At 43.1% G+C, this 26,363-nt stretch overlaps 1 protein-coding gene across 1 annotated transcript in view; it reads right to left on the bottom strand.

Moving 5' to 3' along the window:
• The window catches only part of THBS4 (thrombospondin 4), a 51,229-nt gene extending 33,675 nt beyond the window's left edge, over positions 1-17,554 (bottom strand). Inside the window, 2 exon segments of the mRNA XM_021084490.1 lie at positions 11,031-11,234; positions 17,304-17,554. Of these exon segments, the coding sequence (XP_020940149.1) occupies positions 11,031-11,234; positions 17,304-17,391 (292 nt within the window). The 5' untranslated portion in view covers positions 17,392-17,554.

Below are 26,363 nucleotides of genomic sequence, written 5' to 3'. Positions count from 1 at the left end.
AAAGACTTAAATATACGACAGGACACCATCAAACTCCTAGAAGAAAACATAGGCAAAACACTCTCTGACATCAACATCATGAATATTTTCTCAGGTCAGTCTCCCAAAGCAATAGAAACTAGAGCAAAAATAAACCCATGGGACCTCATCAAACTGAAAAGCTTTTGCACAGCAAAGGAAACCAAAAAGAAAACAAAAAGACAACTTACAGAATGGGAGAAAATAGTTTCAAATGATGCAACTGACAAGGGCTTAATCTCTAGAATATATAAACAACTTATACAACCCAACAGCAAAAAAACCAATCAATCAATGGAAAAATGGGCAAAAGACCTGAATAGACATTTCTCCAAAGAAGATATACAGATGGCCAACAAACACATGAAAAAATGCTCAACATCGCTGATTATAAGAGAAATGCAAATCAAAACTACCATGAGATACCACCTCACACCAGTCAGAATGGCCATCATTAATAGATCCACAAATAACAAGTGCTGGAGGGGCTGTGGAGAAAAGGGAACCCTCCTGCACTGTTGGTGGGAATGTAAACTGGTACAGCCACTATGGAGAACAGTTTGGAGATACCTTAGAAATCTATACATAGAACTTCCATATGACCCTGCAATCCCACTCTTGGGCATCTATCCGGACAAAACTCTACTTAAAAGAGACACATGCACCCGCATGTTCATTGCAGCACTATTCACAATAGCCAAGACATGGAAACAACCCAAATGTCCATCGACAGATGATTGGATTCGGAAGAAGTAGTATATATACACAATGGAATACTACTCAGCCATAAAAAAGAATGACATAATGCCATTTGCAGCAACATGGATGGAACTAGAGAATCTCATCCTGAGTGAAATGAGCCAGAAAGACAAAGACAAATACCATATGATATCACTTATAACTGGAATCTAATATCCAGCACAAATGAACATCTCCTCAGAAAAGAAAATCATGGACTTGGAGAAGAGACTTGTGGCTGCCTGATGGGAGGGGGAGGGAGTGGGAAGGATCGGGAGCTTGGGCTTATCAGACACAACTTAGAATATATTTACAAGGAGATCCTGCTGAATAGCATTGAGAACTATGTCTAGATACTCATGTTGCAACAGAAGAAAGGGTGGGGGAAAAACTGTAATTGTAATGTATACATGTAAGGATAACCTGACTCCCTTGCTGTACAGTGGGAAAATAAAAAACAAACAAACAAACAAACAAAAACAATATCCTTGGTTTTTCTCCCCTGGGATTTCTGTGGAATTTAAAGGAAATGTATTTTCATGGACCTCCTGCCTGCTTTTAGCAGGTCTTCCAGGGCCTGTGGGCCATGATTAGTTTTCCTAACTGAATCACTAAGTTTAATTTTATAAATAGTACCTAGTGGAGTACTTTATGCATAACATGTGCACACTAAATGTTGTGAATATGAACTTTCAATGAATAATTAAATGACTGCATTGAAAGCTTCTCGCATATAAATGAAAAAGTTTAGAGAGTGGCAATTTAACATCTCGTGCAGGCAGCAAAACCCACTATTGTGTTCATGCTGTCATTTAAGGGCATTCTCTACCTCTGCCTTGCTTTGTGTTGCAGTGCCACACTGAAATGACAAATTCCTTGCACTCCTAGATCTTGTGACAATAGCAAAAGAAAAAAAAAAAAAGGAAAAGAAGAATGATGGAAACTTCCATCTTCACAACATCTGTTAGCGGAAAAATTATCAAGTGCTTTGACACTGACCATTCTTCATACTTGATCCAATTATTCTCCTTTTGCTCATGGCTTTCATTTTTCTTTCTTCTTTTTTTATTGCAAATTCCTTACTTCAGTGCTTCTATACTTACTTTATTTTCAAAGCAGTAAGACTACTCTAGAGGGGAGAGAGGCACCTGCTCAGAAAACATTTTCACTTCAGTCACAATGAGTCTGGAAACAGCCTCAAGCTCTGCCCCCCCCGCAGCCTGGGGGAGTCCCTGACCATCGCCAAAGCAGCGCTGTCTGTGGGGAGAAGAGAGGCCTGGCTCCCTTCCTCTCTCCTTTCCCCCTGTCCCAGTGCTTGCTTTGTGCAATCTTAGCCCAACACACACACACACACACACACACACACACACACACACACAGCCAGAGCAGAAGGGAGCAAAACACAGAGGGGTATATACTAGTGAACCGGTGGGACCACTACTTCTGCCTCCAGGAGGCACAAGCCAGGCCCAGAAGCTGGAGAATCTGCAAGAAGTGGTTCTCCCCTGGGTCCACTGCACCTCTGCCCTCAACACCTGGGGAGCACCTCACTCAGGAACACAGAACACACATCTGTTTATTCGGCAGAGCCATGTTCAGTTCTCTTGCTTGCTTCTCTCTGAAACGAGTTTGCTTGGGCCTTGGTTCTCTGGCAGAGCTGGTACCAAGAACTCGTCTGATTAGGACTGAAGGCTGCGGGTCTTTCAACAGCCTTTCTGTCTCTACTCTGTTCCATCTCTGGGTTTCTCTGCCAGGTTCCTGAAGCACCTTCCTGCCGAGGGTCTTTCTGTGTTGTTTTTTTTTTCTGGACTGACAGCTGGAGCTTCTTATAGGATTGCTCTGACCCAATTACCGCCTTCTCAATGCAACAGATGTGCCAATGACATCCTTGGCCAGCTCCCTCAGGGTTCCTAAATCACGTCTAAACTCCTTATCCCACGACTGGTCCAACTTTTCCACCACCGGCCATGCTGCTGATGAGCAGTCAGCTGAACAACCTGTTCTAACAACCTGTTTTCAACCCTCTTAGAGTTTTGCAGCCTCCCTCATCCTTTGCTTTCTGTGGTGGAATGTGCTTTCTCCATCACTCTCCTTCCTGCTCTGTCATTGCTACAAATCTGAAGCCAAGAGCCAGGTCAAGGCTGGACGTACCTGCCTCATTCACATTCCCCAGCACTTTCTCAGAGCTTTGCGAGGAGGTGTAGTTCTCTAGGACTCAGATTCCACTCATGGCTCAAATATTTCATCTCTCTGTGATCCTGGGCCTGGAGGTGTCCTTTCTTTTTCTTTTTCTTTTTTTTTTCTTTCTATTTTTGGCTGCCCTGAGGCATATGGAGTTCCCTGGCCAGGGATCAGATCTGAGCCAAAGTTGTGACCTACGCTCCAGCTGTGACAATGCTGAATCTTTTAACCCACTGAGCTGGCCAGTGATCGAACCTGTGTCCTGGAGCTTCAGAGACGCCACTGATCCCACTGCACCACAGCAGGAACTCCTTATCTCTTCGTTTCTTAAATTATTGAATGGAGCTAAGAAATGCCTCCCTTCCTACTTTGTCTTGCTTTCAGTGGTGGTCGAACAAGAAAATGCAAAACTATTAGCTGCTATGCAGATGTAAGTACTAGTATATTTAGTTCTTATCTTCTCTACAGGAGCATAAACTCCTAGGACCAGAAGTCCATTTCTTACTAATTTTACCATACACCATAGCATCTGAAAGCACCAGTACAAATATATGTTGAATGAAATACAGATAAAATAGAGTATTCACATGTCTCCTCTGATTTGTTTTAATCCAGTCTTCTAAAAAATTGGGAAGCAGTTTCTATTGGTTTATTTATATAAATCCTTTCCTTCTAAACTTACCTTCTTTGTGTACTTGAGAATTTGGGGCCTGATTTTATGGCTGCATTTCTGTGCCTGGGTAGCAGGCTGACACAGGAACCATGTAGCCTCACGTGATTAAATGCCATCTCAGTGGCTGGCAGGAGATGAAGCAAACCCAAGCAGCGAAGAGTTGAAATATTACTATCTTGGGAAAGAATTTTCAAAAGGTGCTTTCTGAAAAGTGGACGTGGTAGTCAAAAATATTATGATGTGTCGAATGTCAAAGCTATGAAGCAGAGTGCCAGCTTTAAAGAAGTAGAAATGGATTATATTTTGTCTGTTTGGGCAAAGGAGTTCAGAGTGACTCGGGCTGTAGGCAGCAAACTCAGCAAGGTAGTCTGGGGCTTTCTGCTTTGCTTGGCAAATGACTTTGCTCTTTGGCACTTTTAAATATATGATGAAAGCCCTTGCTGTCAACCTTTCCTCTTCTTTTAAAATAATTGTACATTAAAAAAAAGCCTTCTTGCCATTAATGTCTCTTGTGATGGATATTCTTGTCTGCCTCTCCTCATTTATCTTTATGCCCTATACACTGCATCTTTGTACCTTCAGTGCTTTGGAAATACATACAAAAGGTAAATCAGCAAATTGCTTTTCCCGAAAGTACTCTGGGTGACTCCCGGGCGTGAAAAATGTAGGCTGTATGTTCCAAAATTTTCTTATAGGAGTTTAAACCAATGTCAAGTTTATAGAAAACACACAACACACACATACACAGCAAAAAAACCAAAAAACAAACCAAACAACCAAACAAAAACCCATCCAGTGAAAGAACGCCCAGCAATTATATTGAACATGTGCAAAGGGCTTTATATTTTAGTAAATCATGAGGCATCATTTTACAGAGCTATCTGGTAGGTACAGAGCTGTACATATGCACAGAATCCCAAGGTCATGTGATAGGAGAGTTGCAAAGCAATTTCTTAAATGCCCATGGAATGCTCTCTAGCCTCAGTAGAGCCACAGAATATTAGCATTATAAGTCATCCAGCTTAATATCGCACTTCACAAATCCTTTCAATAAAAGTGCAGCCTCTACCAGCACATTTCCAGTAACAAAGAACTCATTACTTTGCAGAAAAACCCATTTCACTTTTGGATTGCTCCTCCAGATTTTCCTAATTCAGAGCCAGTCTCCGTTTCCTCTGACTTCCACCAGTGTGTCCTAATTTTACTCTTCAGAACTATAGACAGATTTACTCTTATCCTCAATCTAAATGATATTCTTCAAATATTTTAAGGCAACTTTCATCTTTCTCATGTCTTCTGTCTGGTTCCTTCATTTCTCCAGTCCCTTTAACTTGTGACTTGTGATGTGGTTTAAAAAAAAAAGAGAGAGAGACCCAGAGGGGTACTGGTTTGTTGATTTTCCTTAAGATAATCTCTGACTTGACAGTGTCCCTGTGAAACATGTCCACAACCAGACACAGGATTCTAGATGCAGCTGGACAATGAGGAGTGAAGTGGGACTGTTAGCTCCCTTAATCTGGCCACATGTATGTACTAATGAAGCTTAAAATTGAAAACGCTTCTTAAAAAGGTGCATCACCGTATCTGTTCATTCATTCATTCAGGAAGTGTTTTTTGAGCAACTACGAAGCGCCAGGCACCATGCTCAGTACTGGTTGGTTCTTACTGTTGTTGGCTACACTCACTGAGGACAGGTCTCCCACATCCTGTGTGTCTGTGATTTCCTTCCTAGAGGATGGATTTACATTTATTATAGTTAAATTTCATCTGATTGTGCCCTATGGTGTCAGCCTGGTAGGATCTTGTTCATCTTGATAATGGCATCTAACACGTTCAACTCTTTTTTTGCGGCTCTGTGCCAACTGCATACAGAGTAAAGTACTATCGATGTTTTCACCTAAGTCACTGATCCGTGGAAAAGTTCAATGGCCAATATAGAGCCTTGTCAAAAACCACTAGATACTTTGCTACAAGGCAATTCACCAATCCCTAACAGTACCATTTATCTAGCTCATTTAATGCTTTTACAAGTATTATTCTGAAAGATATAATGAGTGACTTCATAAAATTCATAAATAATCTGGCATGACTTTTTCGTTTTCGTCAACCTATTTGCCTTCAGGTAATCCCAGCTTTCTTTTCCAGGCAACCCCAAAATGCATGAATAGTAATACAACCCTCTGAGGGGTTGTCCTAAGGTTCATGAAAATTCTTTCCACTTTCTGCATGCGACCACTTGAAAACTGAGCTTATGCAAGGATAGCTCATAAGAATATTGTGGGAGTTCCCGATGAAACGATTCTGACTAGCATCCATGGACGTAGGTTCTATCCCGGCCTTGCTCAGTGGGTTAAGGATCTGGCGTTGCCATGAGCTGTGGTGTAGGTCCCAGTTGTGGCTGTGATGTAGGCCAGCAGCTATCGCTCTGATATGACGCCTAGCCTGGGAACCTCCTTATGACTTTGGTGTGGCCCTAAAAAGACCGAAAAAAAAAAATATTGTTTAAGTTAAAAGGGAAAATGAGTGTTGAGCCTTTAGCACAGCCCTGGTTCACTGTAAGGGCTCCATAAGTAAGTATTATTATTAGTGTTTGAGGCTCCTCATTTTCCCCCTTCATTACTGGGTTCAGAATTCTCATTTTTAAGCTCCTTGGTCTCTCTCAAGCAGTATCTCTTTAACCTGCAGGCTTCTGAGCAACTACCTGGAACTATGTGACTTTGCCTATCATACATAGGCTGAGGAGTATGGCTGACTCTCCCCAGTCATTACTCGGGGTTCCTTTCATTTCCACAGTGGCTTGAAAATTAAGGCTAAAGAAGCAGTCTTCTCATACTTTTTCTGAAGCTGAAGCTTTCCTTAAGGCAAGCCAAGAGTCCACCAAATCATTTTGGGAAGACAGCTGCCTAAATAGTAGAGAGGTGTCTCCATCTCTCACCATCTACCTACCTACCTACCTATCTACCCAGGAACCTGAAATTTTCATTTGAGCATCACAATCTAAAAAAAAGCTACTTTGTATAAGTCAGTTCTTACAATCAACCTGGAAGGTGGCTGTTATCACCCCCACTCTAGAGATAGTACACTGAGCCTAAGAGCGATTCAGAAATGTACGCATGGTGACCCAGTTGTTAAGACTTTTAACTGTGACTAAAACTCAGGATACTAACTGGAAAGTTGCCTCTATGCCAGATTCAAGAAAATCATCAACCCTATCATCTGTCCAGCTGGATGGTTTCTGTAGAATGTTTATGCCTACCAAGATTATACCACCTGCATCATGAATAAATTGATACATCATTTATATTAGAAATACTACCTGTATCTCTTTCATATCCTCATGCAGATGGTCTTCAACACTCAAAAATGATTCTGAGCCAGAACTACTATGTGACAGACCCTGTATACTCTAGAACTTCCACAATAGCGTCTCTCTTTTTTAATAAACCAAGCTACTCTTCTCAGCCTCCACTGACTCTATTCGATCACTTCATGAGCCACTTCTATGTACCGGGCACAGTGCCACCTGCTGCAGTAGATGCAAAGGTGAGTTAAGGGATGCTCATCCCTGCCTTCAGGGCACTTATAACCTATTGGAGAAAAGACCTGTAAGTGATTCAAGTACACGGCTGCCTAAGAGGAGCACCTTCCGTGGAGGCACACAGTCATATAAGGAAAGGTGTCAGTCACAAATTTGAGGTGTGTCTTGCATGTGTAGGATTTCAGTATCTGAAGATGGTGCAGGGCTTGTATGCGGGAAGCAGAGGGCAAGAGCCAAAGCACAGAGAAGGAGACACAGCCTGGGGGGTGGGTTCCAGGGAACGGTAGGTAGTCCATTCAGCTAAAGCACAGGCTGCATGGATGGTTAGGAAGGATGGATGAATTGGGAAAGACTGGGTGGCAGTCAGATAGTGGAAAGCCCTGAATGCCAAGCAAGGGCATTTGCACCACATTTAGTTTGGAATGGGAAGCCACTACAGGTCTCTGGGGTCAGGCATGACTTGATCTAATGATGAGGCAGACATGGTGGGATGACCTGGAGAGGGTGAGAGCCGAAATGCAGGGCTCAGCGGCAAACCCATTCTCTGCCGTCTTCATGAGACACATTTCAGTTTCTTAGAGGGGCTCATCTAAGGCCCAGAGACAACCAAAGCGTGCTCTTTGATGCTATCTGTGCAGTCACCCTCTCTCAAATCACAGCCTTTGATAAAGGGAAAGTTGTGTCCTCTTTCCCTCTCCAGCATTTTAAGTCACTATAGATACACACTGATTTCTTCTGTTTCACTGTTTTCCAGGCTGAGCAACAGCAAAGGAGATGAGCCTTGCCTGATGAATAAGGACTGGGGCTCACCTTCCAGGAAGATGATTCTCCACCTCCTGCAAATCATGGCAGGTGTGTGTGGCCACCTGTGTGGTCAGGCCACTTATGATGGCTGTTCTCTTGGTCCTTGCAACCCGGTTTCACCTATCCTCAGGTGAATGGCCTAATCCTTAGGCCAGAATGGCTCCACCTGCTAGTTTATTAAAGGGAAACATCTGCCCTCGTGATAGTGGTTAACTCGAGGGGCTGTGAGCAATGTCCCTCGGCTGCTGGTTTCCCTGGTAATTGATAAGCCAACCTGAGGTCAATTTCTCCTATAAATGGTAGCCTCCTTCTTTCCCAAGTGCCTTGTCTTGCTTTCTATCTGTCATACACAGTGGGGTGTCACTCCAGGACCTTTTGCTGCAGACATGCAAGATCCCCCATCCAATAAACCATGGATGTCTTGGAGTTCCCGCTGTGGCACAGTGGAAACGATTCCGACTTGGAACCATGAGGTGGCAGTTTGATCCCTGGCCTCGCTCAGTGGCTTAAGGATCCAGTGTTGCCACGAGCTGTGGTGCAGGTCGCAGACGCAGCTCAGATCCTGAGTTGCTGTGGCTGTGGCGTAGGCCAGCGGCTACAGCTCTGATTGGACCCCTAGCCTGGGAACTTCCACATGCCATGGGCGAAGCCCTGAAAGGTCGAAAAAAAAAAAAAAAGTCAAAACAAAGCAAAACAAAACAAAACAAAAAACCCCATGGATATCTCTGTCGCTGTCTCTGAGCTCTTTCTTTGGTCTTGAGGCTGGGCAATAAGACTTGTAGGCCTGAGGGGTGCAGCCCAACCCCACTGCTGAACATCTCAATGGGCAGTCACAGCCAGATGCCACATCTTTTCCTTGGACTTGATGGACTCAACCACATCCCTTTCTTGGTCCAGGCAGAACGGGCTGCTGCTCCTTCCTAGAACTTTCAGATTCCTGAGGGATGGCCCATCTCTGTATTTTTCCTTTTGCACCAGGGAAATTCTCTATGTCAAACTGTTCAAATCTCCCAACTCTCATACTAGTATCAATTCCCCTTTGTTTTCTGAGAATTTTAATTTCTGAATGCTTTTAGGACACCTCTAAAAAAATCTTTTTTTTTTTTCCCTAAAAGTTTTTATCTTTTCTGGCAGGTAGAGAGCTATTCACAATCCTTTTCTCTTGTTTTTTCTCCCCTAACGTGGAGATCAGCTGGTATACACTGCTTATTCACACGACTGGTGATTCTTCAAAGGAAATGCACGAAGAACCCCCCTCCCTATCCATCTATCTAGCATCACCCTGGCTGACACAGAGTGAACAGAAAAAAATCAGCTGGGGAGACCTTGCCCCCTTGTTTTCTCACAATGGCCAAACTGGAAATAGAGGGTGAGATTCTGTGAGAGTGAAAGGCTAGAAGCAGAGTTTTTCACTCTACAGAGGGCCCTTTAGCCACCGAACAGAGTGAGTGCAAAGAAAAAGCTTCCAAGGCATTTAAAAAAGAAGGTTTAGTGAAAAGTTACTGTTCTTTAGATGAAGGGCAGTTTTTATAGATCAAACCGAAGAGCTGGGTTGTTGGAAGAGGAGCTGTTCCTTCAACAGATGTGAGGCGAAGTGGGGTTCTCTGAATCAAGGCAGTGAGATGGGCGAGATCATGCCCATTGGGACTAAAGGGGGGCAGATAAAGCAGGAAAGGTTGAATCATCTATTGAATCATGAACCACGTCCCCACTCCTTAGGCCAGAGCATTACCTAAAACCTCAGCACCACCCCTGAGAGGCAGAGAGGAACAGACAAAGCAAACTTGTAAGGGGTACGGGAAGGGAAAGACGATATTGTAACTTGACAAAAAAGGGATTAAAACCCTCATTCCTTCTGGCTTTTTGACTCTGTCATCTTATGAAAGCTTGGGATTAGGAAGTCCTTTTAGCACCTAACACCTGCAGATGTAAGTGTTCAATCGCTTAATATCTGAGAGCGTCTAAAGGTTGAGAAATACCTACTTGGTAAAAGCACAATGAAACAAAGAGAAAATCTAGCCTGAAGGACCAGCCCTCTTTTTTTTTTTTTTTATTAAAAGCATGAAGTAGCATGGACACGTATCTGTCACATTCCTCCATAAGCAGGAACAGGTGTTGTCCCCAGGGCATGGGTGGAAGAGAAGGAGATGAAAAAGCAGTGATCTTTTTCTTCAGAAGTCATTTCGTAGGACATGTAGGAACTCACTTTGACAGTGAAACATGTGACAGCAGAGGGACCAAACAAAGCACAGACCTGTGTCAACTGGCTCAGAACAGCTAGAAAAGAGAGCTGTTCATTTAATGCGACTGCTGAGGTGGACTGTCTCCATCAAGACCAGGAAGGTGCTTGCAGAGCTAGGAGCTGGGTCTGCTAAGCCATGTGCTCCCAAAGGAGCATAAGAATAGTGTTGGTGGTGGTTATGGGCTCAACACTTGTGTCCCCCTCTCCCCTCCAATTCAGATGTTGAAGTCCCTACCCCTGATGTGATGATATCAGGAAGTGGGCTTTGAGGACGTGATTAGCTCTAGGTTAGGTCATGAGAGTGGGGTCCCATGATGGCATTAGTGTCCTTATGAGACAGAACTCTCTTCACTGGCACACAGTGAAGAAAGGCCACGTGAGGACACATAAGAATGTGCCTGTCAATAAGCCAGGGACCATGCTCTCACCAGGAACCAAATCTACTGGCACCTTGATCTTGGGCTCAGCAGCCTCCAGGCCTGGGGGGAACAAATGTCTCTTGCTTAAGCCACCCAGTCTATGGCATTTGCTATAGCAGCTTGAGGGGACCCACAGAGTGGCCTAAATTGTCCTGGGTCCTGTCCCTTCCAGAACTAGATCCAGAAAAACCTGAGGATGGAACCATGTCAAAAGGCATTTTGGCCACCAGCAATTCTTCATTCTTTCTCCCACTATCAACCGCCCCTCTCTACAGAGGTAAAGGTACACGCAGAAGAAGTTGGCATTGAGAACTGACAGCAACAGTGTGGGGACCCATCATAAGGAAAGGAGGCCCCCACATCCCGGAAGAGGCAAAGCAGGATGTTTAAGAAAATGCTTTCTACAAACTTGCTTACCTTTGTTTAAGCGCCCCATCACAGTAAATTCAAAATATTTGCTGTTGTCAGCAGAAGAGTAAAGGCCGAAGATGGTGGCTGAACTTTTCGTCTGCAGCTTGAAGGTGGAGATCACATAGAGCTCGTTCAGGGTGGGGTCTGACAGGATGGGCTGCAGAACACTCGGGTTCAGCCTCTGGCTGGCGGATGGCAGAAGGTCAAAGACTGGGGAGAAAGGGGGAGAAAAGGGACAATGAGTCAAAGACTTAAATTTGGGGCAAACACGGGTTTTGAAGGGAGACGACTGGACAGGAAGCTGGGAAGTAAACGGACATTGTCATCATTTTCCCACGCTGTCAAACTTGCCAGCTCTTCCTCATCACTCTTACAGTGGCTGGACAGTTGAACGAGAGAAATGTAACATCCTCTTCATCACTCGGTTATAGTCCCTAAGAGAAGACAAAATTTTCAAACCCCCAATTCAGCATCTGGCTGAAGAAAGAGTGATTCAGAAAATGTCCATTAGGAAAAGCACTGAACACTTAATGTGTAAGGGAGGGGGGCAGGTGAGCGCATCCAAATCATTGATTTTCTTATGTTCTAGCTGTGAATGTCTGCCCTGGGGTCCCTCATGTGCCTCCTGGACCAGAACCAATTGTCTTTTCCTGGTCAGTGATAAAATGACACAGGGGATGCAGCAGAAAGCATGGAGGTGGTGGGAGATACACTGTCAGCAAAACAATGTGCCACTTTTATGAGACCTAAATGTTCCCCTTTTGTGCATTTACAGTTGCCCAGTATTTCTCTGCTAAGACATGCCAGTGTGGGGAGTTCCTGTTGTGGCACACTGTAAACAGAAATGAATCTGACTAGTAACCATGAGGATGCAGGTTCAATCCCTGCCCTCACTCAGTGGGTCACGGATCCAGCGCGGCCATGAACTGTAGTGTAGGTTGCAGGCAAAGCTTGGATCCTGCGTTGCTGTGGTGTAGGTCAGCAGCTGTAGCTCTGATTCGACTCCTCGAGAACTTCCATATACCTCAAGTGTGGCTCTTAAAAGCAAAAAAAAAAAAAAGCCAAAAACAAACAGACAAACAAAAAAACCAAAAAACCTCAATGTGGAAATAAGCCAGCAACACTTTCTCTCAAACTTTATGAAAGCTATGAAAAAGTCAGTTCAGTTAATTTAAAAGGTGAAAGTCAAACTTGGGTAGTACTCACTAAAAGTTACTTAGTGTTTCTCTTGGTTTATGCAAATATTGTTTGAACAATTCCATAGCCTGCATGAACTTCAGGCTCCAGAGCTGTTTCCTGGATACAATAGTGTGGGTACTAAAAAGAGTCACAGTATCAACCCACAATTTATAAAGCAGTTTTACAAATCAACAAAATAAGTAACCTAATAGAAAGACGGGGAGCTCCCGTCATGGCACAGTGGAAACGAATCCAACTAGGAACTGTGATGTTGCGGGTTTGATCCCTGGCCTGGGTTAAGGATCTGGTGTTGCCGTGAGCTGTGGTGTAGGGCGCGGCTCGGATTTGGTATTGCTGTGGCTCTGGCGCAGGCTGGCAGCTGTAGTTCTGATTCGACCTCTAGCCTGGGAACCTCCATATGCTGTGGGTGAGGCCCTAAAAAGACAAAAAGACAAAAAAAAGAAAAAGAAAAAAAGAAAAAAATGGGGCAAAGAACATTTACATAAAAAGAGTTACAAAGACAAATAAGCACACATACATATATAATATGTATCTAAGTGTTCAAGTGATTAATGGTGAAAGAATTGCTAACATAAACAATAAGATTATTCTCACCATCAAATTGGAAAAACAATAAAAGCAGTATCAAAGGCCCTAAGACACACATACTTTTTGATTTAGTGATTGAACTATAGGAATTTATTTTAAGGAAATAATGGACAACATGGTAATATATTTAGGTACAAGGAGATTCACCACCAGTGGTAACTTCAGAGTTTCTATTTAGGAAGGAGTTATGTGAAAATGTAATTGGAAGAGATGGGAAGCCTGAATCGTTGCTGGCATAGCACTTTGTCATAAAAACATAAATTGTCCTTAGCAGAGACAGAAGGGCTTGACAGAGATTACAGGGATTTTAGCCATCCCAAGCCACCCTGTAGCACCGCAAATACTCAACACCCTGTAGCACCGCAAATATTCATCACATCAAAACACTGGCAACAACTAAGTGTCCTATGTTAGAGCCTTAGATGAATTTAGGTTCACTCAAAAGTGGAATACTACCTATTAAAAAGGATAATGCAGTGGGATATTTAGATATGGAAAGATGTTGCTGATATATTAAGTGTAAAAGGATCATAAAACTATATGTATAACAGGCTCCCATTTGAAATATATATATATATATATATATATATATATATTTGCATAGAAAAAGATTTGAAAGACAGTTCAACAAAATGCTAACGAGGATACCAGCTATCTCTGGGTTGTGTAATTATACATGTTTCATTTCTTTTTATTTTGCTTGTCCGATTTTTAAAAAATAATGAACAAGCACTGCTTTTGTACAAAAAGAAAAAGAATCAAAGTTATAAAACCAACAGGCAAAAGCCTAGTTACTTGCAAATGTCTACTCTTTTTAATAAAAAGACAATCTGTCTTCAGATTAGATCTGTATTGTTTCTTTCATGTGTTCCAAGGACTTTACACAGTAATGATTTTAATACTAGCAGTGTTGGAAAGCAGAATATCTGTTATGTTCCTTCTAGCATCCCACATTCCCCAAACAGGAAGACTGCTGCCTACTGTACTTCAAAAGGGGCACAGAATGTTTAAATTTCCAGAGAACTGGAAACTTTATACTTCCACCAGTGAGAGCAAAGTGAAATAAGGCAATATGTTTAAAAGTTCCATTCAGGACAAGGCATCTTGGGGAAAGAGACGTGTGTTTAAGAGATAGCAACTGCATGCCAAAATAAACTCTTTGTGTTCCTGATTCTTGCTTTGACCATGATTATCTCCTAATTCAACTCAAGCTAAATTTACCGTATTTCAATCTGTATGGTTTGTCTAATCTACTGGCTTCTCTCTCAAGAGGCAGCACTGGGATTAGTTAGTAATGAGTTTGGAGAGTGTTTTGAAAAAGAAATGAGACCCTACAAATTTCTCCTGATGTTATTACACTTTAGTAATAGCACCAGGATCTAAGCACAACCTGCTGGTGTTGGACATGAAATTACTGCTACTGATGAGCCCAACTACCAGGGTATGAAAATCGAATACATACTAATAAGACTAGCGAAGCAGCTCATAAGAAAAAGGAGATAAGCAAATTATTCAGTTGAGCTGATAACTGCAAGACTAATTAACTCAATAAAAGAATCTATCAGAAACTTGACTTAATCAGATCATCCACAGCAACTAAATTAACTAGATAATTTAGGAAGTACATAGCCCGATTCCAAGCCTCTATAAAAGAGGCAGCTCCATCTAAGAAGAAGCAAAAATTCCTGCAGTACACCATGAAGTTGTGTGCTCAAATGTAAAGAATTGATGTAACACAAAATATCACACTCATGAAATCAAGTATATTAAATAAGGTCTGCAATAAGAAAACTTTTTTTTTTTTTTCCCCAGCTGCACCTGCAGCATGTGGAAGTTCCCTGATAGGGATCGAATTTGAGTGGGAGCTGCAACCTATGCCACAGCTGCAGCAATGCTGGATCCTTAACCTACTGTGTTGGACAGGGGATTGAACTGGTGCATCCAGAGAGACAAAGCTGCATCATTAATTCACTGAGCCACAGCAGAAACTCCAAGAAAACTTTACAGTTGTGTTAAAAAGCATCCTTTCTGACCCCAAAAGCAAAGGCAACAAAAAGAAAATACAAACAAGTGGGACTACATCACACCAAAAAGCTTCTGCACAGCAAAGCAAAACAATGAAATTAAAAAGGCAACCTACAGAATGGGAGAAGAATCTGCAAATCAAATCTCTGATAAGAGGTTAATACATATAAAGAACTCATACAACTCAACAGCAAAACCAAAAAAACCACAAAAATAAAAAATAAAACCCAACCAGATTTAAAACTAGACAGAAAATATGAATAAACATTTTTCTAAAGAAGAGATACAAACGGCCAACAGGCACATGAAAAGATGTCCAACATCACTAATCATGAAGGAAATGCAAATCAAAACCACAATGAGACATCACCTGACATCTGTCAGAATGGCTATTAACAAAAAGACAAGAAATAGCAAGTGTTAGTGAGAATGTAGAGAAAAAGGGACTCTTGTATGCCATTGGTGGGAATGTAAGTTGGTACAGACACTATGGAAAACAGTATAAAGGTTACTCAAAAAATTAAAAATAGAACTATCATATAATCCAGGAATTCCGCTTCTGGGAATTTATCTAAAGAAAACAAAACCATTAACCTCAAAAGATAAATGTACCCTCAGATTCTTACAGCACTATTTAAATAGCCAAGATATGACAACATCCTGTGTCCATCAATGGATGAATGCATAAAGAAAATCTGAGATATATATATATATATATACACATACATATCTCACATATACATATATATACACATATATACAATAGCATACTGTTTAGTCATAAAAAGGAATAAAATGTTGCCATTTATGACAATATCAATGGACTTAGAGGGTGTTATGCTTAGTGTAATTAAGCGTAAGAGAAAACATAAGAGCATAAGAGAAAAGCGTAAGAGAAAGACCAATGCTCTATAATCTCATTCATATGTGGAATCTTAAAAACAAATGAACAAAAAAGAACTCATAGATGCAGAGAACAGATTGGTGGTTGCCAGATGTGAAGGGTGGGGGTAGGGTGAAGTAGGTGAAAGAGGTCAAATCGCATCAACTTCCAGTTATAAAATAAGTAAGCCATGGGGATGTAAGGTACAGCCCGGTCACTATAGCTAATAATACTGTACTGCATATTTGAAAGTTGCTTAGAGAGGAGATCTTAAAAGTTCTCATCACAAGGAAAAAAAATGTAGGTGATGGATGTTAATTCGACTTATAGTGATGGTCATTTTGCAGTGTATACAATTATCAAATCATTATGTTGTACACCTGAAACTAAAATAACATTATATGTCAATCATCCTTCAATTTTTAAAAAGGGCTTCCTTTCTTACCTCCCTAGAAGCAAGGTCGCAATGAATAAATACTGTCAATGACAACATGGAAAATATTTCAACCCAAATAAAAAGCAGTACAGTATCCTCCTGCACGCACAATTTTGGTTGCCTGCTCCGGAAGCAAAATGAGTTACTAGGTGAAATGCAAAGTTTAAACAGACCATTAGTGCAGTAGGAAGGACAGGAACTTGAGAAGACCCGCACAGGCATTCTTCATTCTAGTTTTAGAAATAACAGTTTTTACTTCAAGGTGCATGTCTCTCCCAGCTTTATTTCCTTAGTCAGTAATTAATCAACGCCAGGCATCGATTTCAAACAGATGAAGATCATCACGGGCTAGCCAGTTAGGGCCATAAGACCTTCTCTTGCTTAAATAATTCCTTCCTTTCGGTCTTTTCAAAATTCTGTTTAAGCTTTAAGTGCCTTCTGCCCAACCGTTATTTTCCCTCCATCTCACGAAGGAGTTTGAAGGCTGATTATCCAGTTGGCTTTTCAAATTATTTATCGAAGTTTTAGAGTAGAGCAGACCCATTTCTCAGTTCTTCCTGTTCCATTTCCCTCAAGAAGCAAGAGATCAGTCCCACCCCCAAAGGAGGCCTCAGGGTCCCAAGCAAAGTTGGAGCAGAAAAAGGCGAGCGGCAGAACAAAGGAGAAATACTGCCCCTTTCTCTGGGGTGTCATCCTCAGACCATCTGGGCGAACGTGGTTCCTGGTGTTGAAGGATTTAGGCTGCAAGGGGTGAAGGGGAGGGCGGGCCCGAGAGAGCCCGGGCGGACACAACCCGGATTTCATCCTACTCCAGACGGAACCTGTGCGTTAGAGGGTTAGGGCCGCGCCTTAAGCTTGGAAGTAAACCCCTAGTCTCTGCTTAGCCTGAAAATAAGTTTTGCATCCCTCAAACTACTGTATGGGGAATTGGTCTTAATCGCTGGATAATCGAATCTCTAAAGATTCTAATCGCTAATTACCACTTCCAAGCACAAAATGCTTTGACTCTGACCCAGAGGGACAGAGAGGTGCCGAGCGAGGCCGCAGGAACCAAATTCGCCCAAGGGGAGCAGCGGGACGGCGGGTTCCTCGACCAAGACCGAGGGACCCGGGCCCGTGGCGCCCGCCCCGGCTCGCGCCCACTTACCCTGGGGGGTGGCCTGGGCGCCGGCCGCCAGCCACGGCTGCAGGGCCAGGTGCAGGAGAAGCAGGGCGGCTCCGCGCGTGGCCAGCATGTTGGTTCTTAGTGCTCCCTGCGAGCGCGCGCGAGTACGGCACGGTGGGCCCTGCCCGAGTAGGTGGGCGGTGCGCGGTGCCTGGGTCAGGAGCCCGGCGGGCGGCGCAGGTGAGGGGAGCGCGGCGTCCGCTGCCGTCGGGGGCGGTGCTCGCGTTTCCGCGCCGCACAGCTGGGTGCGCTGGCGGCTGCGCTGGGCGCTTTATGGTCTGGCCGGCCCGGGGCGGGGGAGGGCCGAGGCCAGGGCGGCCCCCTTGGCCGAGATCCCCTCTGGCCGGGAAGTGCGGGGACTGCCGGAGCGGGGAACGTGGGCGGTGGAAAGACATGAACGTGTGGACGGCGCCCCGGGCAGATCGGGTCCTGGGGTGGGTGGGCGTAGTCGCTGGCGAGGGGGTTTAGGAGGATGGGAAGAACGAGGATGGGCAGTCAGGGGCTGGTGAGAATGTGAGGACACACAGGACCCGGTAGAGACAAAGGAGAAGAAAGAGGCGAAGGAGCAAGAAAGTGACACTGACCCGCTAGCTTTGGGCACCATCGGTCTCCTACTTCTTGTCCTCCTCTTGTTTTCTAAACAGAAGAACCGGGTTTGGACAGGCTTTTAATGCCCATCTTGGGTTCCCTCCCCAACGAACCCTGAAGGCTCCCCAGGATCCTTTTGCCTCCTAAGGTGGTTCAGAGAACACTTGGTTTCTTTTATTTCTTCAAACTTTTTCTTCAGTACTTCAAATGTTGAAGATTTTCTCGATCAAGTTTTGAGATGTGAACAGTGTTTCAAAGTTTTTGAGTTTTTTAATGGAAATAAAATACATCTCAAGGAACCCATCCAGACAGAACCATTTATAGGATGGTAGTGTTTTATGGAAAATTTATTTTCAGTCCGGCTTCCAAACATTGCCTGCCCACTTCTGCTCTGCCCTCCCAAAAGATTCCATGTGGCAGTTTAAAGCTTGGGAGTAGGACCTAAAAGAGAGAGAAAGAACGTAAGGAAGGAGTCTTACTCTTAGGCAAAGCCCCCTAAAAATAATGTGGATTAACTAGAGGAAAAAATATTTCAGAACAATGGCAAACTTTTCCCTCTTAAACAGCCTTGACTAATGGAGAAAATCCAGCAAAGTATTTATATCCCTATCTCTAAGTCTCAAAAGAATTCCATCTCAAAGTTTAAGAAGCTGTCTGCTACAGGCTGGAAGATTAAGGCATTATCTGGTTGCCAAACTGGGCAAGAATACCCACCCCCACACACCCTAGTTATAATTCCATTTACAGCTAAGGACCTGGGAATTTGTGAGCTATATTCAAAGCTTACTTCCATTTGAGATCTAACATAGTTCTAATCCAGGCTTCAGTTAATGCCACATTACACTCAAGTCACTGTATAGAGCGGGTCACCACACGTCTACACTGAGAGAGCACTGAAGACACAAAGGGCACATGTTTCCGGCCATGTGGCTGCACGCTAGTGAGATGAATTAGTCTAGAGACTCTTCAAGTCTCCAAACAGCATCCTCAGGAGTGGCCTGGGTTAGAGGGGGCTGCAGGATCCCAACTTCTACGTTAAGGAAACAGTTTTGCTCATGTATGTTTTATGCAGTGGACTTCAGAGTAAGCAGGACTAAAATGTAAGTTGACAGAAAATGCTGTTTTCTTAATCATTTTTGTGTAGTCATTTTTACTAGGCATTCCAAAATCCTAGCAAATTTCCCTCAAAATAGCCTGCACAGGTAGGCACATAATAAATATTGGTTGAAACTAAATGACCATTGTCATTGAACAACAAAAGAATCAAAAGCTTTTCTGCTAGCCTAATAGAATTTAACAATTTAGTTTTGCTTTTAAAGAGGCTGCCTTTTCATGGAGCCATTCTTTGGGGAAACTCAGTCAGCTTTTTATGTACTCACAATGAAGAGGAAATTTGACTATGATAAAATTCATTAAATTGGCGATGAAATTTATGGTAAATGAGGAGAAAGAGTTGTTTTCTCCTCTGTGCTACCTCTTTAAAATATCTGTTGTTAAAAAAAAAAAAGAAAGAAAACACTGGAGTTCCTGTCGTGGCACAGTGGTTAACGAATCTGACTAGGAACCATGAGATTTCTGGTTCTATCCCAGGCCTTGCCCAGTGGGTTAAGGATCTGGCATTGCTGTGAGCTGTGGTGTAGGTCACAGACCCAGCTCGGATCCCACGTTGCTGTGGCTGTGGGGTAGGCTGGTGGCTACAGCTCCAATTAGACCCCTAGCCTGGGAACCTCTGTATGCCAAGGGAAGCGGCCCTAGAAAAGGCAAAAAGACAAAAAAAAAAAAAAAAAAAAAAAAAAGTTGAGTTCCTGTTGTGGCTCAGTGGTTAATGAACTTGACTAGTATCCATGAGGATGCTGGTTCCATCCCTTACCTTGCTCAGTGGGTTAAGGATCCAGCGTTGCCATGAGCTGTGGTGAGATCCAAGACAAGGCTTGGATCCCGTGTTGCTGTGGCTGTGGCATAGGCCAGCAGATACAGCTCTGACTGGACCCCTAGCCTGGGAACCTCCACATGCCTTTGGTGTGGCCCTAAAAAGACAAAGGAAAAAAAGACAAAAAGATAAAAAAAATCTGTTGTTATATTTATTGCACTGAATTTTCATTTATTTTAGGACTATATTAATTTATTTAATTTCCCCCCAATATCAGACTGTGAGCTCTTTAGCACTATCTCATTTATTTTGTAGTCCCAATTCCAGTGCTGGCACTTAATAGTGAGCAGCTCATTGAACTGACCTTCCTTCTCTTGGCACTGTAGAGTAAGAGGTTTTGATATGTTAATAATCCATTCTTGCCATAGATTGCAAAAAATGGCCCCAATGCTTTACTCTTCTCTATATATCGTTTACTTTTTTAAGATTGGCCATGTAGCTTTCTTGGTCAATAGGAATTTAGCAAAGGTCCTACAAGCAGAAGCTTAAAACATACTTGTGATTGGACTTGACTTACCCTTCTACCTCTGTCTTTGCTGTGACAGCATGGCTGTGCTAGCCTGTTGGAGGAGGAGACATGGAGCAGAGCTGAGTCACCCACAGCCACACTGGGCAAAGCCAGATGAAATCAGCAGACAGCTGACTCACACAGGTGAGTAGGTTCAGGCAACATCAGCAGGGCTGTCTTCTTGACTCCAGCTATGCGAGCAATGAGTTTATTTTTGTATGCCATTAAGATTTTGGGGCTGCTTGTTATGTAATATTATTGCAGCCATACAGAAATATTGTAGCAACTGATACACTAGGTTTGTTCCATTTCTGACTGTTGTAACAGAGTATGACCCCATTTTTGATGTTTGCTGAGCTTTCAAGCTTCACCACTCCCTTTCCTTTTGGTCCTCATCTGAGCAAGTTGATAAGAAAGCCTGGGTGCTCCTTCCTTTGGTGCTGCGCAAGCTCTCGACTGTGTATGGAAACCCTCTCCCTAGCCTCACACCCTAACCATCATGAAAACTCCAAAGCCAGTCTCCTTTCCCTGCTCTCTGAAGCCATCTGCAGACCTGCTTGGGAGCCCCTCCGCTTTCACCAGAAAGCCTGACAATGTGAGTAACCTTTTCAACCTTTTTGTTGGTGGGCGTGGGAATACCCACTCTGGTCCTGCTCCTCCTGTTCTTCCGAAGTGGGAAAAATTACTCATATAACATACTGTTATTTAGCACAGCTACATAGAAGCTGATAGCTGTCTATTAATATGTGATTAAATTTATCATTAGTTATGTCGAGTTTTCTTTTTTTTTCCTTTTTTTTTTGGTCTTTTCTAGGGCTGCACCTGTGGCATATGGAGGTTCACAGGCTAGGGATCTAATCGGAACTGTAGCTGCCAGCCTATGCCAGAGCCAGAGCAACGTGGGATCCGAGCCTCATCTGCAACCTACACCACAGATCACAGGCAACACCAGATCCTTAACCCACTGAGCGAGGCCAGGGATCGAACCCACAACTTTATGGTTCCTAGTTGGGTTCATTAACCACTGAGCCACGATGGGAACTCCAACTTATGTCAAGTTTTCCACTTGAATTTTTTTTTTTTTGCCTATACCCCCAGCATGTGGAAGTTCCCGGCTAGGGATCGAACCCACACCACAGTTGCGGTACTGCCGGATGCTTAACCCACTGTGCTACATGGGAACTTCCTCTACTTGAATCCTTAAAAGGAATAGAAATAGAAGATAGTAATTAACATTTAAAGATGGTTTAAAGGGAATATGATTTACATTCTAATGTGTGATGACATTTATGCCACAGCCCTGGAAAATGTACACTTTGAGCTGCTTTTTAGTTTAGTGTTAATAAAGGAAGATTCTTGATTAAGTGACAGGAAAAGAGCTTCTCTCCAAACTAGTTAACACGAATAGGGGCCTTGTAAATGAAGCAGGTGACTTTCGATTAGGGTGTAATTAAAAGGAAAAAAACTTTTTTTTCAGAACTCAAAAAAACATAGTTTGCTTTAGTAATCAGGCACTGAAGATTAGTGAAGCAAGAAAAGAAGTATGTAAAATTACTCATTTCAATCTCGCTAAGCGTCTAAGTAGACTATTTAAAAAATCTCATTGAGGTTCTTTAATATACTTTACTAAATACCATGTAAAAATTCGTTAGAAAAATAGCCAGAAATGCAATCGTGAGGACATTTATTACAAATAACTATGTCTACCCAACTTGAAGTCCAGAGAGAGTTTTGACAATTAACATTTTTTTTTTCTTTTTTCTTTTTCTTTTTTGTCTTTCTAGAGACACACCTGTGGCATATGGAAGTTCCCAGGCTAGGGTTTGAATCAGAGCTGCAGCTGCCAGCCTATGCCACAGCTACAGCAACGCTGGATCCAAGCCATGTCTGTGACCTACACCACAGCTCCGGCAATGCCAGATCCTTAACCCACTGGCTGAGGCCAGGGATTGAACCTGCATCCTCGTGCATACTAGCTGGGTTCTTTACCACTGAGCCACTATGGGAACTCCCGACAACTAGCATTTCTTAAAGGAATGCTTTGCTTCATTAAATAATACATTAATCCATCCAAATGGTGGTTCCTACAAAATCTAGCAATAACAAGATTATTGTACCAGGAAAATCCCAAATTTAGTGCCAGATGTCTAAATGTATTGCTAAGAAATCATGATGCAAAGTGCAATGAAATCATAGGACATAAAGCAAACTTGCCAAATATGCTAAAATTCTGTCTACTTGGATGTGAAGAGTTTAGAATGGGGATGATTTGATTTTAATTGTATTTAAATTCATCTATGGGTTGTCGAAAGATTTGTAAGCAAATGAATAGTATTACTTGAATTCCTGGGGCATGTTTAACCTTACTAAAGGAACTAACACATAAAATATTTTAGTAGTTAACTGTCAACAGGAAAATTGATACTGCTAATTACAAATGAGCCCTAACAAGTTCATAAAGGAGCTGGACCATATATATATATTTTTTTTTTTCCCTAATTCTAAAGTCTAAAATTTTGTGTGTGTTGCTATACAATCATTAACAAAAGTGTTGAGTTCGGATATTTGCCTATCAGTTGTGAAAACTAATTAGCTTTTTCTCATTACTGTCATCAGTTATCCAACAAATAATTATTTATGTATATGTTTGTTAATTCACTCAACAAATATTTCTCAACAGTCTTCTAGAATGTTCCCAGCACTGTGTTAATCAATAGCCATACTGAGATGAATGGAACACAGTTCTTTGTTCTTCAGCTCATAGACTGCTTGGAAAAACAGATGATATAAATAATATGCTAAGGGCTAGAATAGGCATGTGTCCTAAGAAATGGGAAATGCAGAGGAGAAAGCAACTTGTAGTTAGAGAGGATTAGAAAAGTCTTCCTAGAAGAGCTGGCTTTGCATTGGGGTCATGAAGGATGAGGAGGCATTCTCCCTGTGACAAAGAAAGGGGAGAACACTGTTAGCAGAGGGAATACATATTAGGTTCAGGACCATGGTTGAAGATGTCAAGGTGATGTCTGGGGTTCTGACCCGGGCCACTTGGCAGATTGTCGTGGCATTCACTGAGGGGTAGATGACAGTTTGGCTTGGCCATGTTGAGGTTAAGGCACCTTTAAGACATTCAAGTGGAGCTGTCCATTAGGCACTTAGTTACATGGGTCTGTAACTCAGGAGAGAGACTGATAGGTATGGGCATCATTAACTGACAGGTAGCAGGCAAAGGTGTAGGTATAGATAAGACTATCTAAGAAGTGTGTGTAAGATGAGGAAAGGATACTGAGAAACACTAATGTTTACAACCAGTAGAGAAAGAGAAGGCAGCGATCAAGATGAAAGATGCAGAAGGAATTTGGGAAAGTGTGGTATGGGAGAGGCATGGCGAATAGTATCAATACGGTGAAGAGATCGGGCAAGATAAGGAATGGAAATGCATATGCTTGGGCTTATCACCCCAGAAGTCATTGGTGACCCTATTGAAAGCCTTTGGGGGGAGTGGGATGGGAGAAAGAAAAGCCGAGTTCTGCCATTTGAGGAATGAGGATGACAGAATGGCAAGTGGAGTGTACGACTCATGATAAAGATAACTTTCAAGAACTTGCCTTGAAGTGTTAGGTGGAGATAGGGCAGTAACTGCTGGGAGAGATAAGGACACATTTTGACAGAGATGGGATGGAGTTGCCAGGGAGGAAGTTCTTGATATGTGACTTTTCTTAATCAGGAGGCATAAAAAAGTATAACTAGTATCATGTGTGTGTGGGGGTCTATTAAATTTGGTGTTTTCTGAGAGTTCCCATCGTGGCTCAGTGGAAACGAATCTGACTAGCATCCATGAGGATGCAGGTTCCCTGGCCTCGCTCAGTGGGTGAAGGATCTGGCATTGCCGTGAGCTGTGGTGCAGGTTAGCAGTTACAGCTCTGATTCACCCCCTAGCCTGGAAACTTCCATATGCCTCCGGTGTGGCCCTAAAAAGACCAAAAAAAATTTTTTTTTTTTTTGCTGTTTTCTTATCATTGTTTTTCATTTTCTGTGTCACATCATCCCCATAGCAACAGAAACTTCACAAGAACGCAGGCTGTGTGTATGGCTGTGTGTGAAGACAGTAACAGAATTCCCATCCCAGGGATTGATCACCTCCTATAACATGAGGTCCAGAGGGAGAGGGTTGCAGGGTCAGTTCAGTGAATTGTAGTGTTAATGCCTCTGGATTAGCTCCTGGACTTCCCTCATAGATGCTGCAGCTCAGCATCTCCTGTCTTTATATGATGTCATCCCAAAGTAGGAGGCAAAAGTGAGGCTTCTGCTTTTGTTTTTTTTTTTTGTCTTTTAGGGCCACACCTGCGGCATATAGAGGTTCCCTGGCTAGGGGTCCAATTGGAGCTGTAGCTGCCAGCCTATGCCACAGCCACAGCAACTTGGGATCCGAGCTACATCTGCAACCTACACCACAGGTCATGGCAATGCCAGATCCTTAACCCACTGAGCGGGGCCAGGGATCGAACCTGCAACCTCATGGACACTAGTCATTTTCGTTAACTGCTGAGCCATGATGGGAATTCCCGCTTCTGCTCTTTTATCTCTTAGTCTCCATTGCGCTCAACCTTTATCCAATAAAGAAAACCTTTTCCAGAAGCACCCAAACAGACTTCTTTGTGCTCAGGTCTCATTGTTCAGGAGTGGGTCACAGACATACCCATGTCTTGTTTGCCAGGAAGGGTGGAAAGGTGCTGATGGTACTTTCAGCCTCTGTTGTGGGAGTGGGCTCCATCAGGAGGGAAGCGGGGGAGGACGATCACTGACTGGGCCAATGTGGTTGCCCCAGGCTCTGTGTCTCCCACTCTGTCAGTGCCCCTGCAGGGCTGCATGCTTATAGATGGGTCTTTGGCAAATGGTCCTTATTGTCTTTTGAGGTTCCCAGCTCAAAAAAGACAGGTAGGTGGAGCTAGAGGAGAAGTGGTAAACTTGTAAATCAGAAAAGGAGGGAGGGGGTGGGGAAAATAATGGACTTAGGGAAAAGTGGATGGGCAAAAAGAGATGAAATAACTTCAGTTTCAATGGGCTTAAGGTGAAGAATACTCTCTATATAAAAACTTCTAGACCAGGGATTGGCAAACTGTGACCCACAGGCCACCTCTAGCCCTCCATCTGCTTTGTAAGGTCGTCAGCTAAAAGGAATTTTGACATGTTTAAGTGGTTGTAGAAAAAAAAAAAAAAAAAGAAGAGAAGTATTTATGACATGTAAAAATTATGTAAAATTCAAATTTCAAGATCTAGAAATAAAATTTTATTGGAACACAGCCACGTTCGCTCATCTGCAGCTGTTTTTGTGGCACAAACGCAAATTCGGGGAGTTGCAACCAAGTCCACATGGCCCTCAGGGCCTTAAAGTCTTTGCTCTCTAGGCCTTCATGGGAAAAGTTACTGACCCGTGTCCTAGGCCATCCATTTTCAGAAGTCCTATCCATCAGGTCAGACTTAACTGGTAAGCAGAAGGAAGGACGGAAAGGAAGAGGAAACAAATATTAGTGTGTGGCCAACCCCCTCCCCCCAAACAAAACCACAAATATTAGTGGACTTCCATTGCTGATTCCATTTCTTTTCTTTTTAGGGCCTCACCCTCGGCATATGGAGGTTCCCAGGCTAGGGGTGTAATCAGAGCTGTAGCCTCCAGCCTACACCACAGTCACAGCAATGCCAGATCTGAGTCGCGTCTGTGAGCTACACCACAGCTCACAGCAATGCCGGATCCTTAACCCACTGAGTGAGGCTAGGGATTGAACCCGCAACTTCATGGTTCCTAGTCGGACTTGTTTCCACTGTGCCACGATGGGAACTCCACTGATTCCATTTCTTACTCTCTTCTCCTAGGGCCTAGGAATTGAGGGGCTCTTGCTTCCCAGCACCACAAACTCATAAATATTAAATCTGCTGTCCTTCTCCATTCTCTCTAGGGGCAGTACTCCTCCTGTGATATTACAGTGGACCAGTGTTTCATCAGTCTCAGGAGAAGTGG

The sequence above is a fragment of the Sus scrofa genome, chromosome 2, assembly GCF_000003025.6.
Source record: "Sus scrofa isolate TJ Tabasco breed Duroc chromosome 2, Sscrofa11.1, whole genome shotgun sequence".
NCBI classification, from domain to species: domain Eukaryota; kingdom Metazoa; phylum Chordata; class Mammalia; order Artiodactyla; family Suidae; genus Sus; species Sus scrofa.
This window is presented reverse-complemented; position numbering and strand designations above follow the sequence as displayed.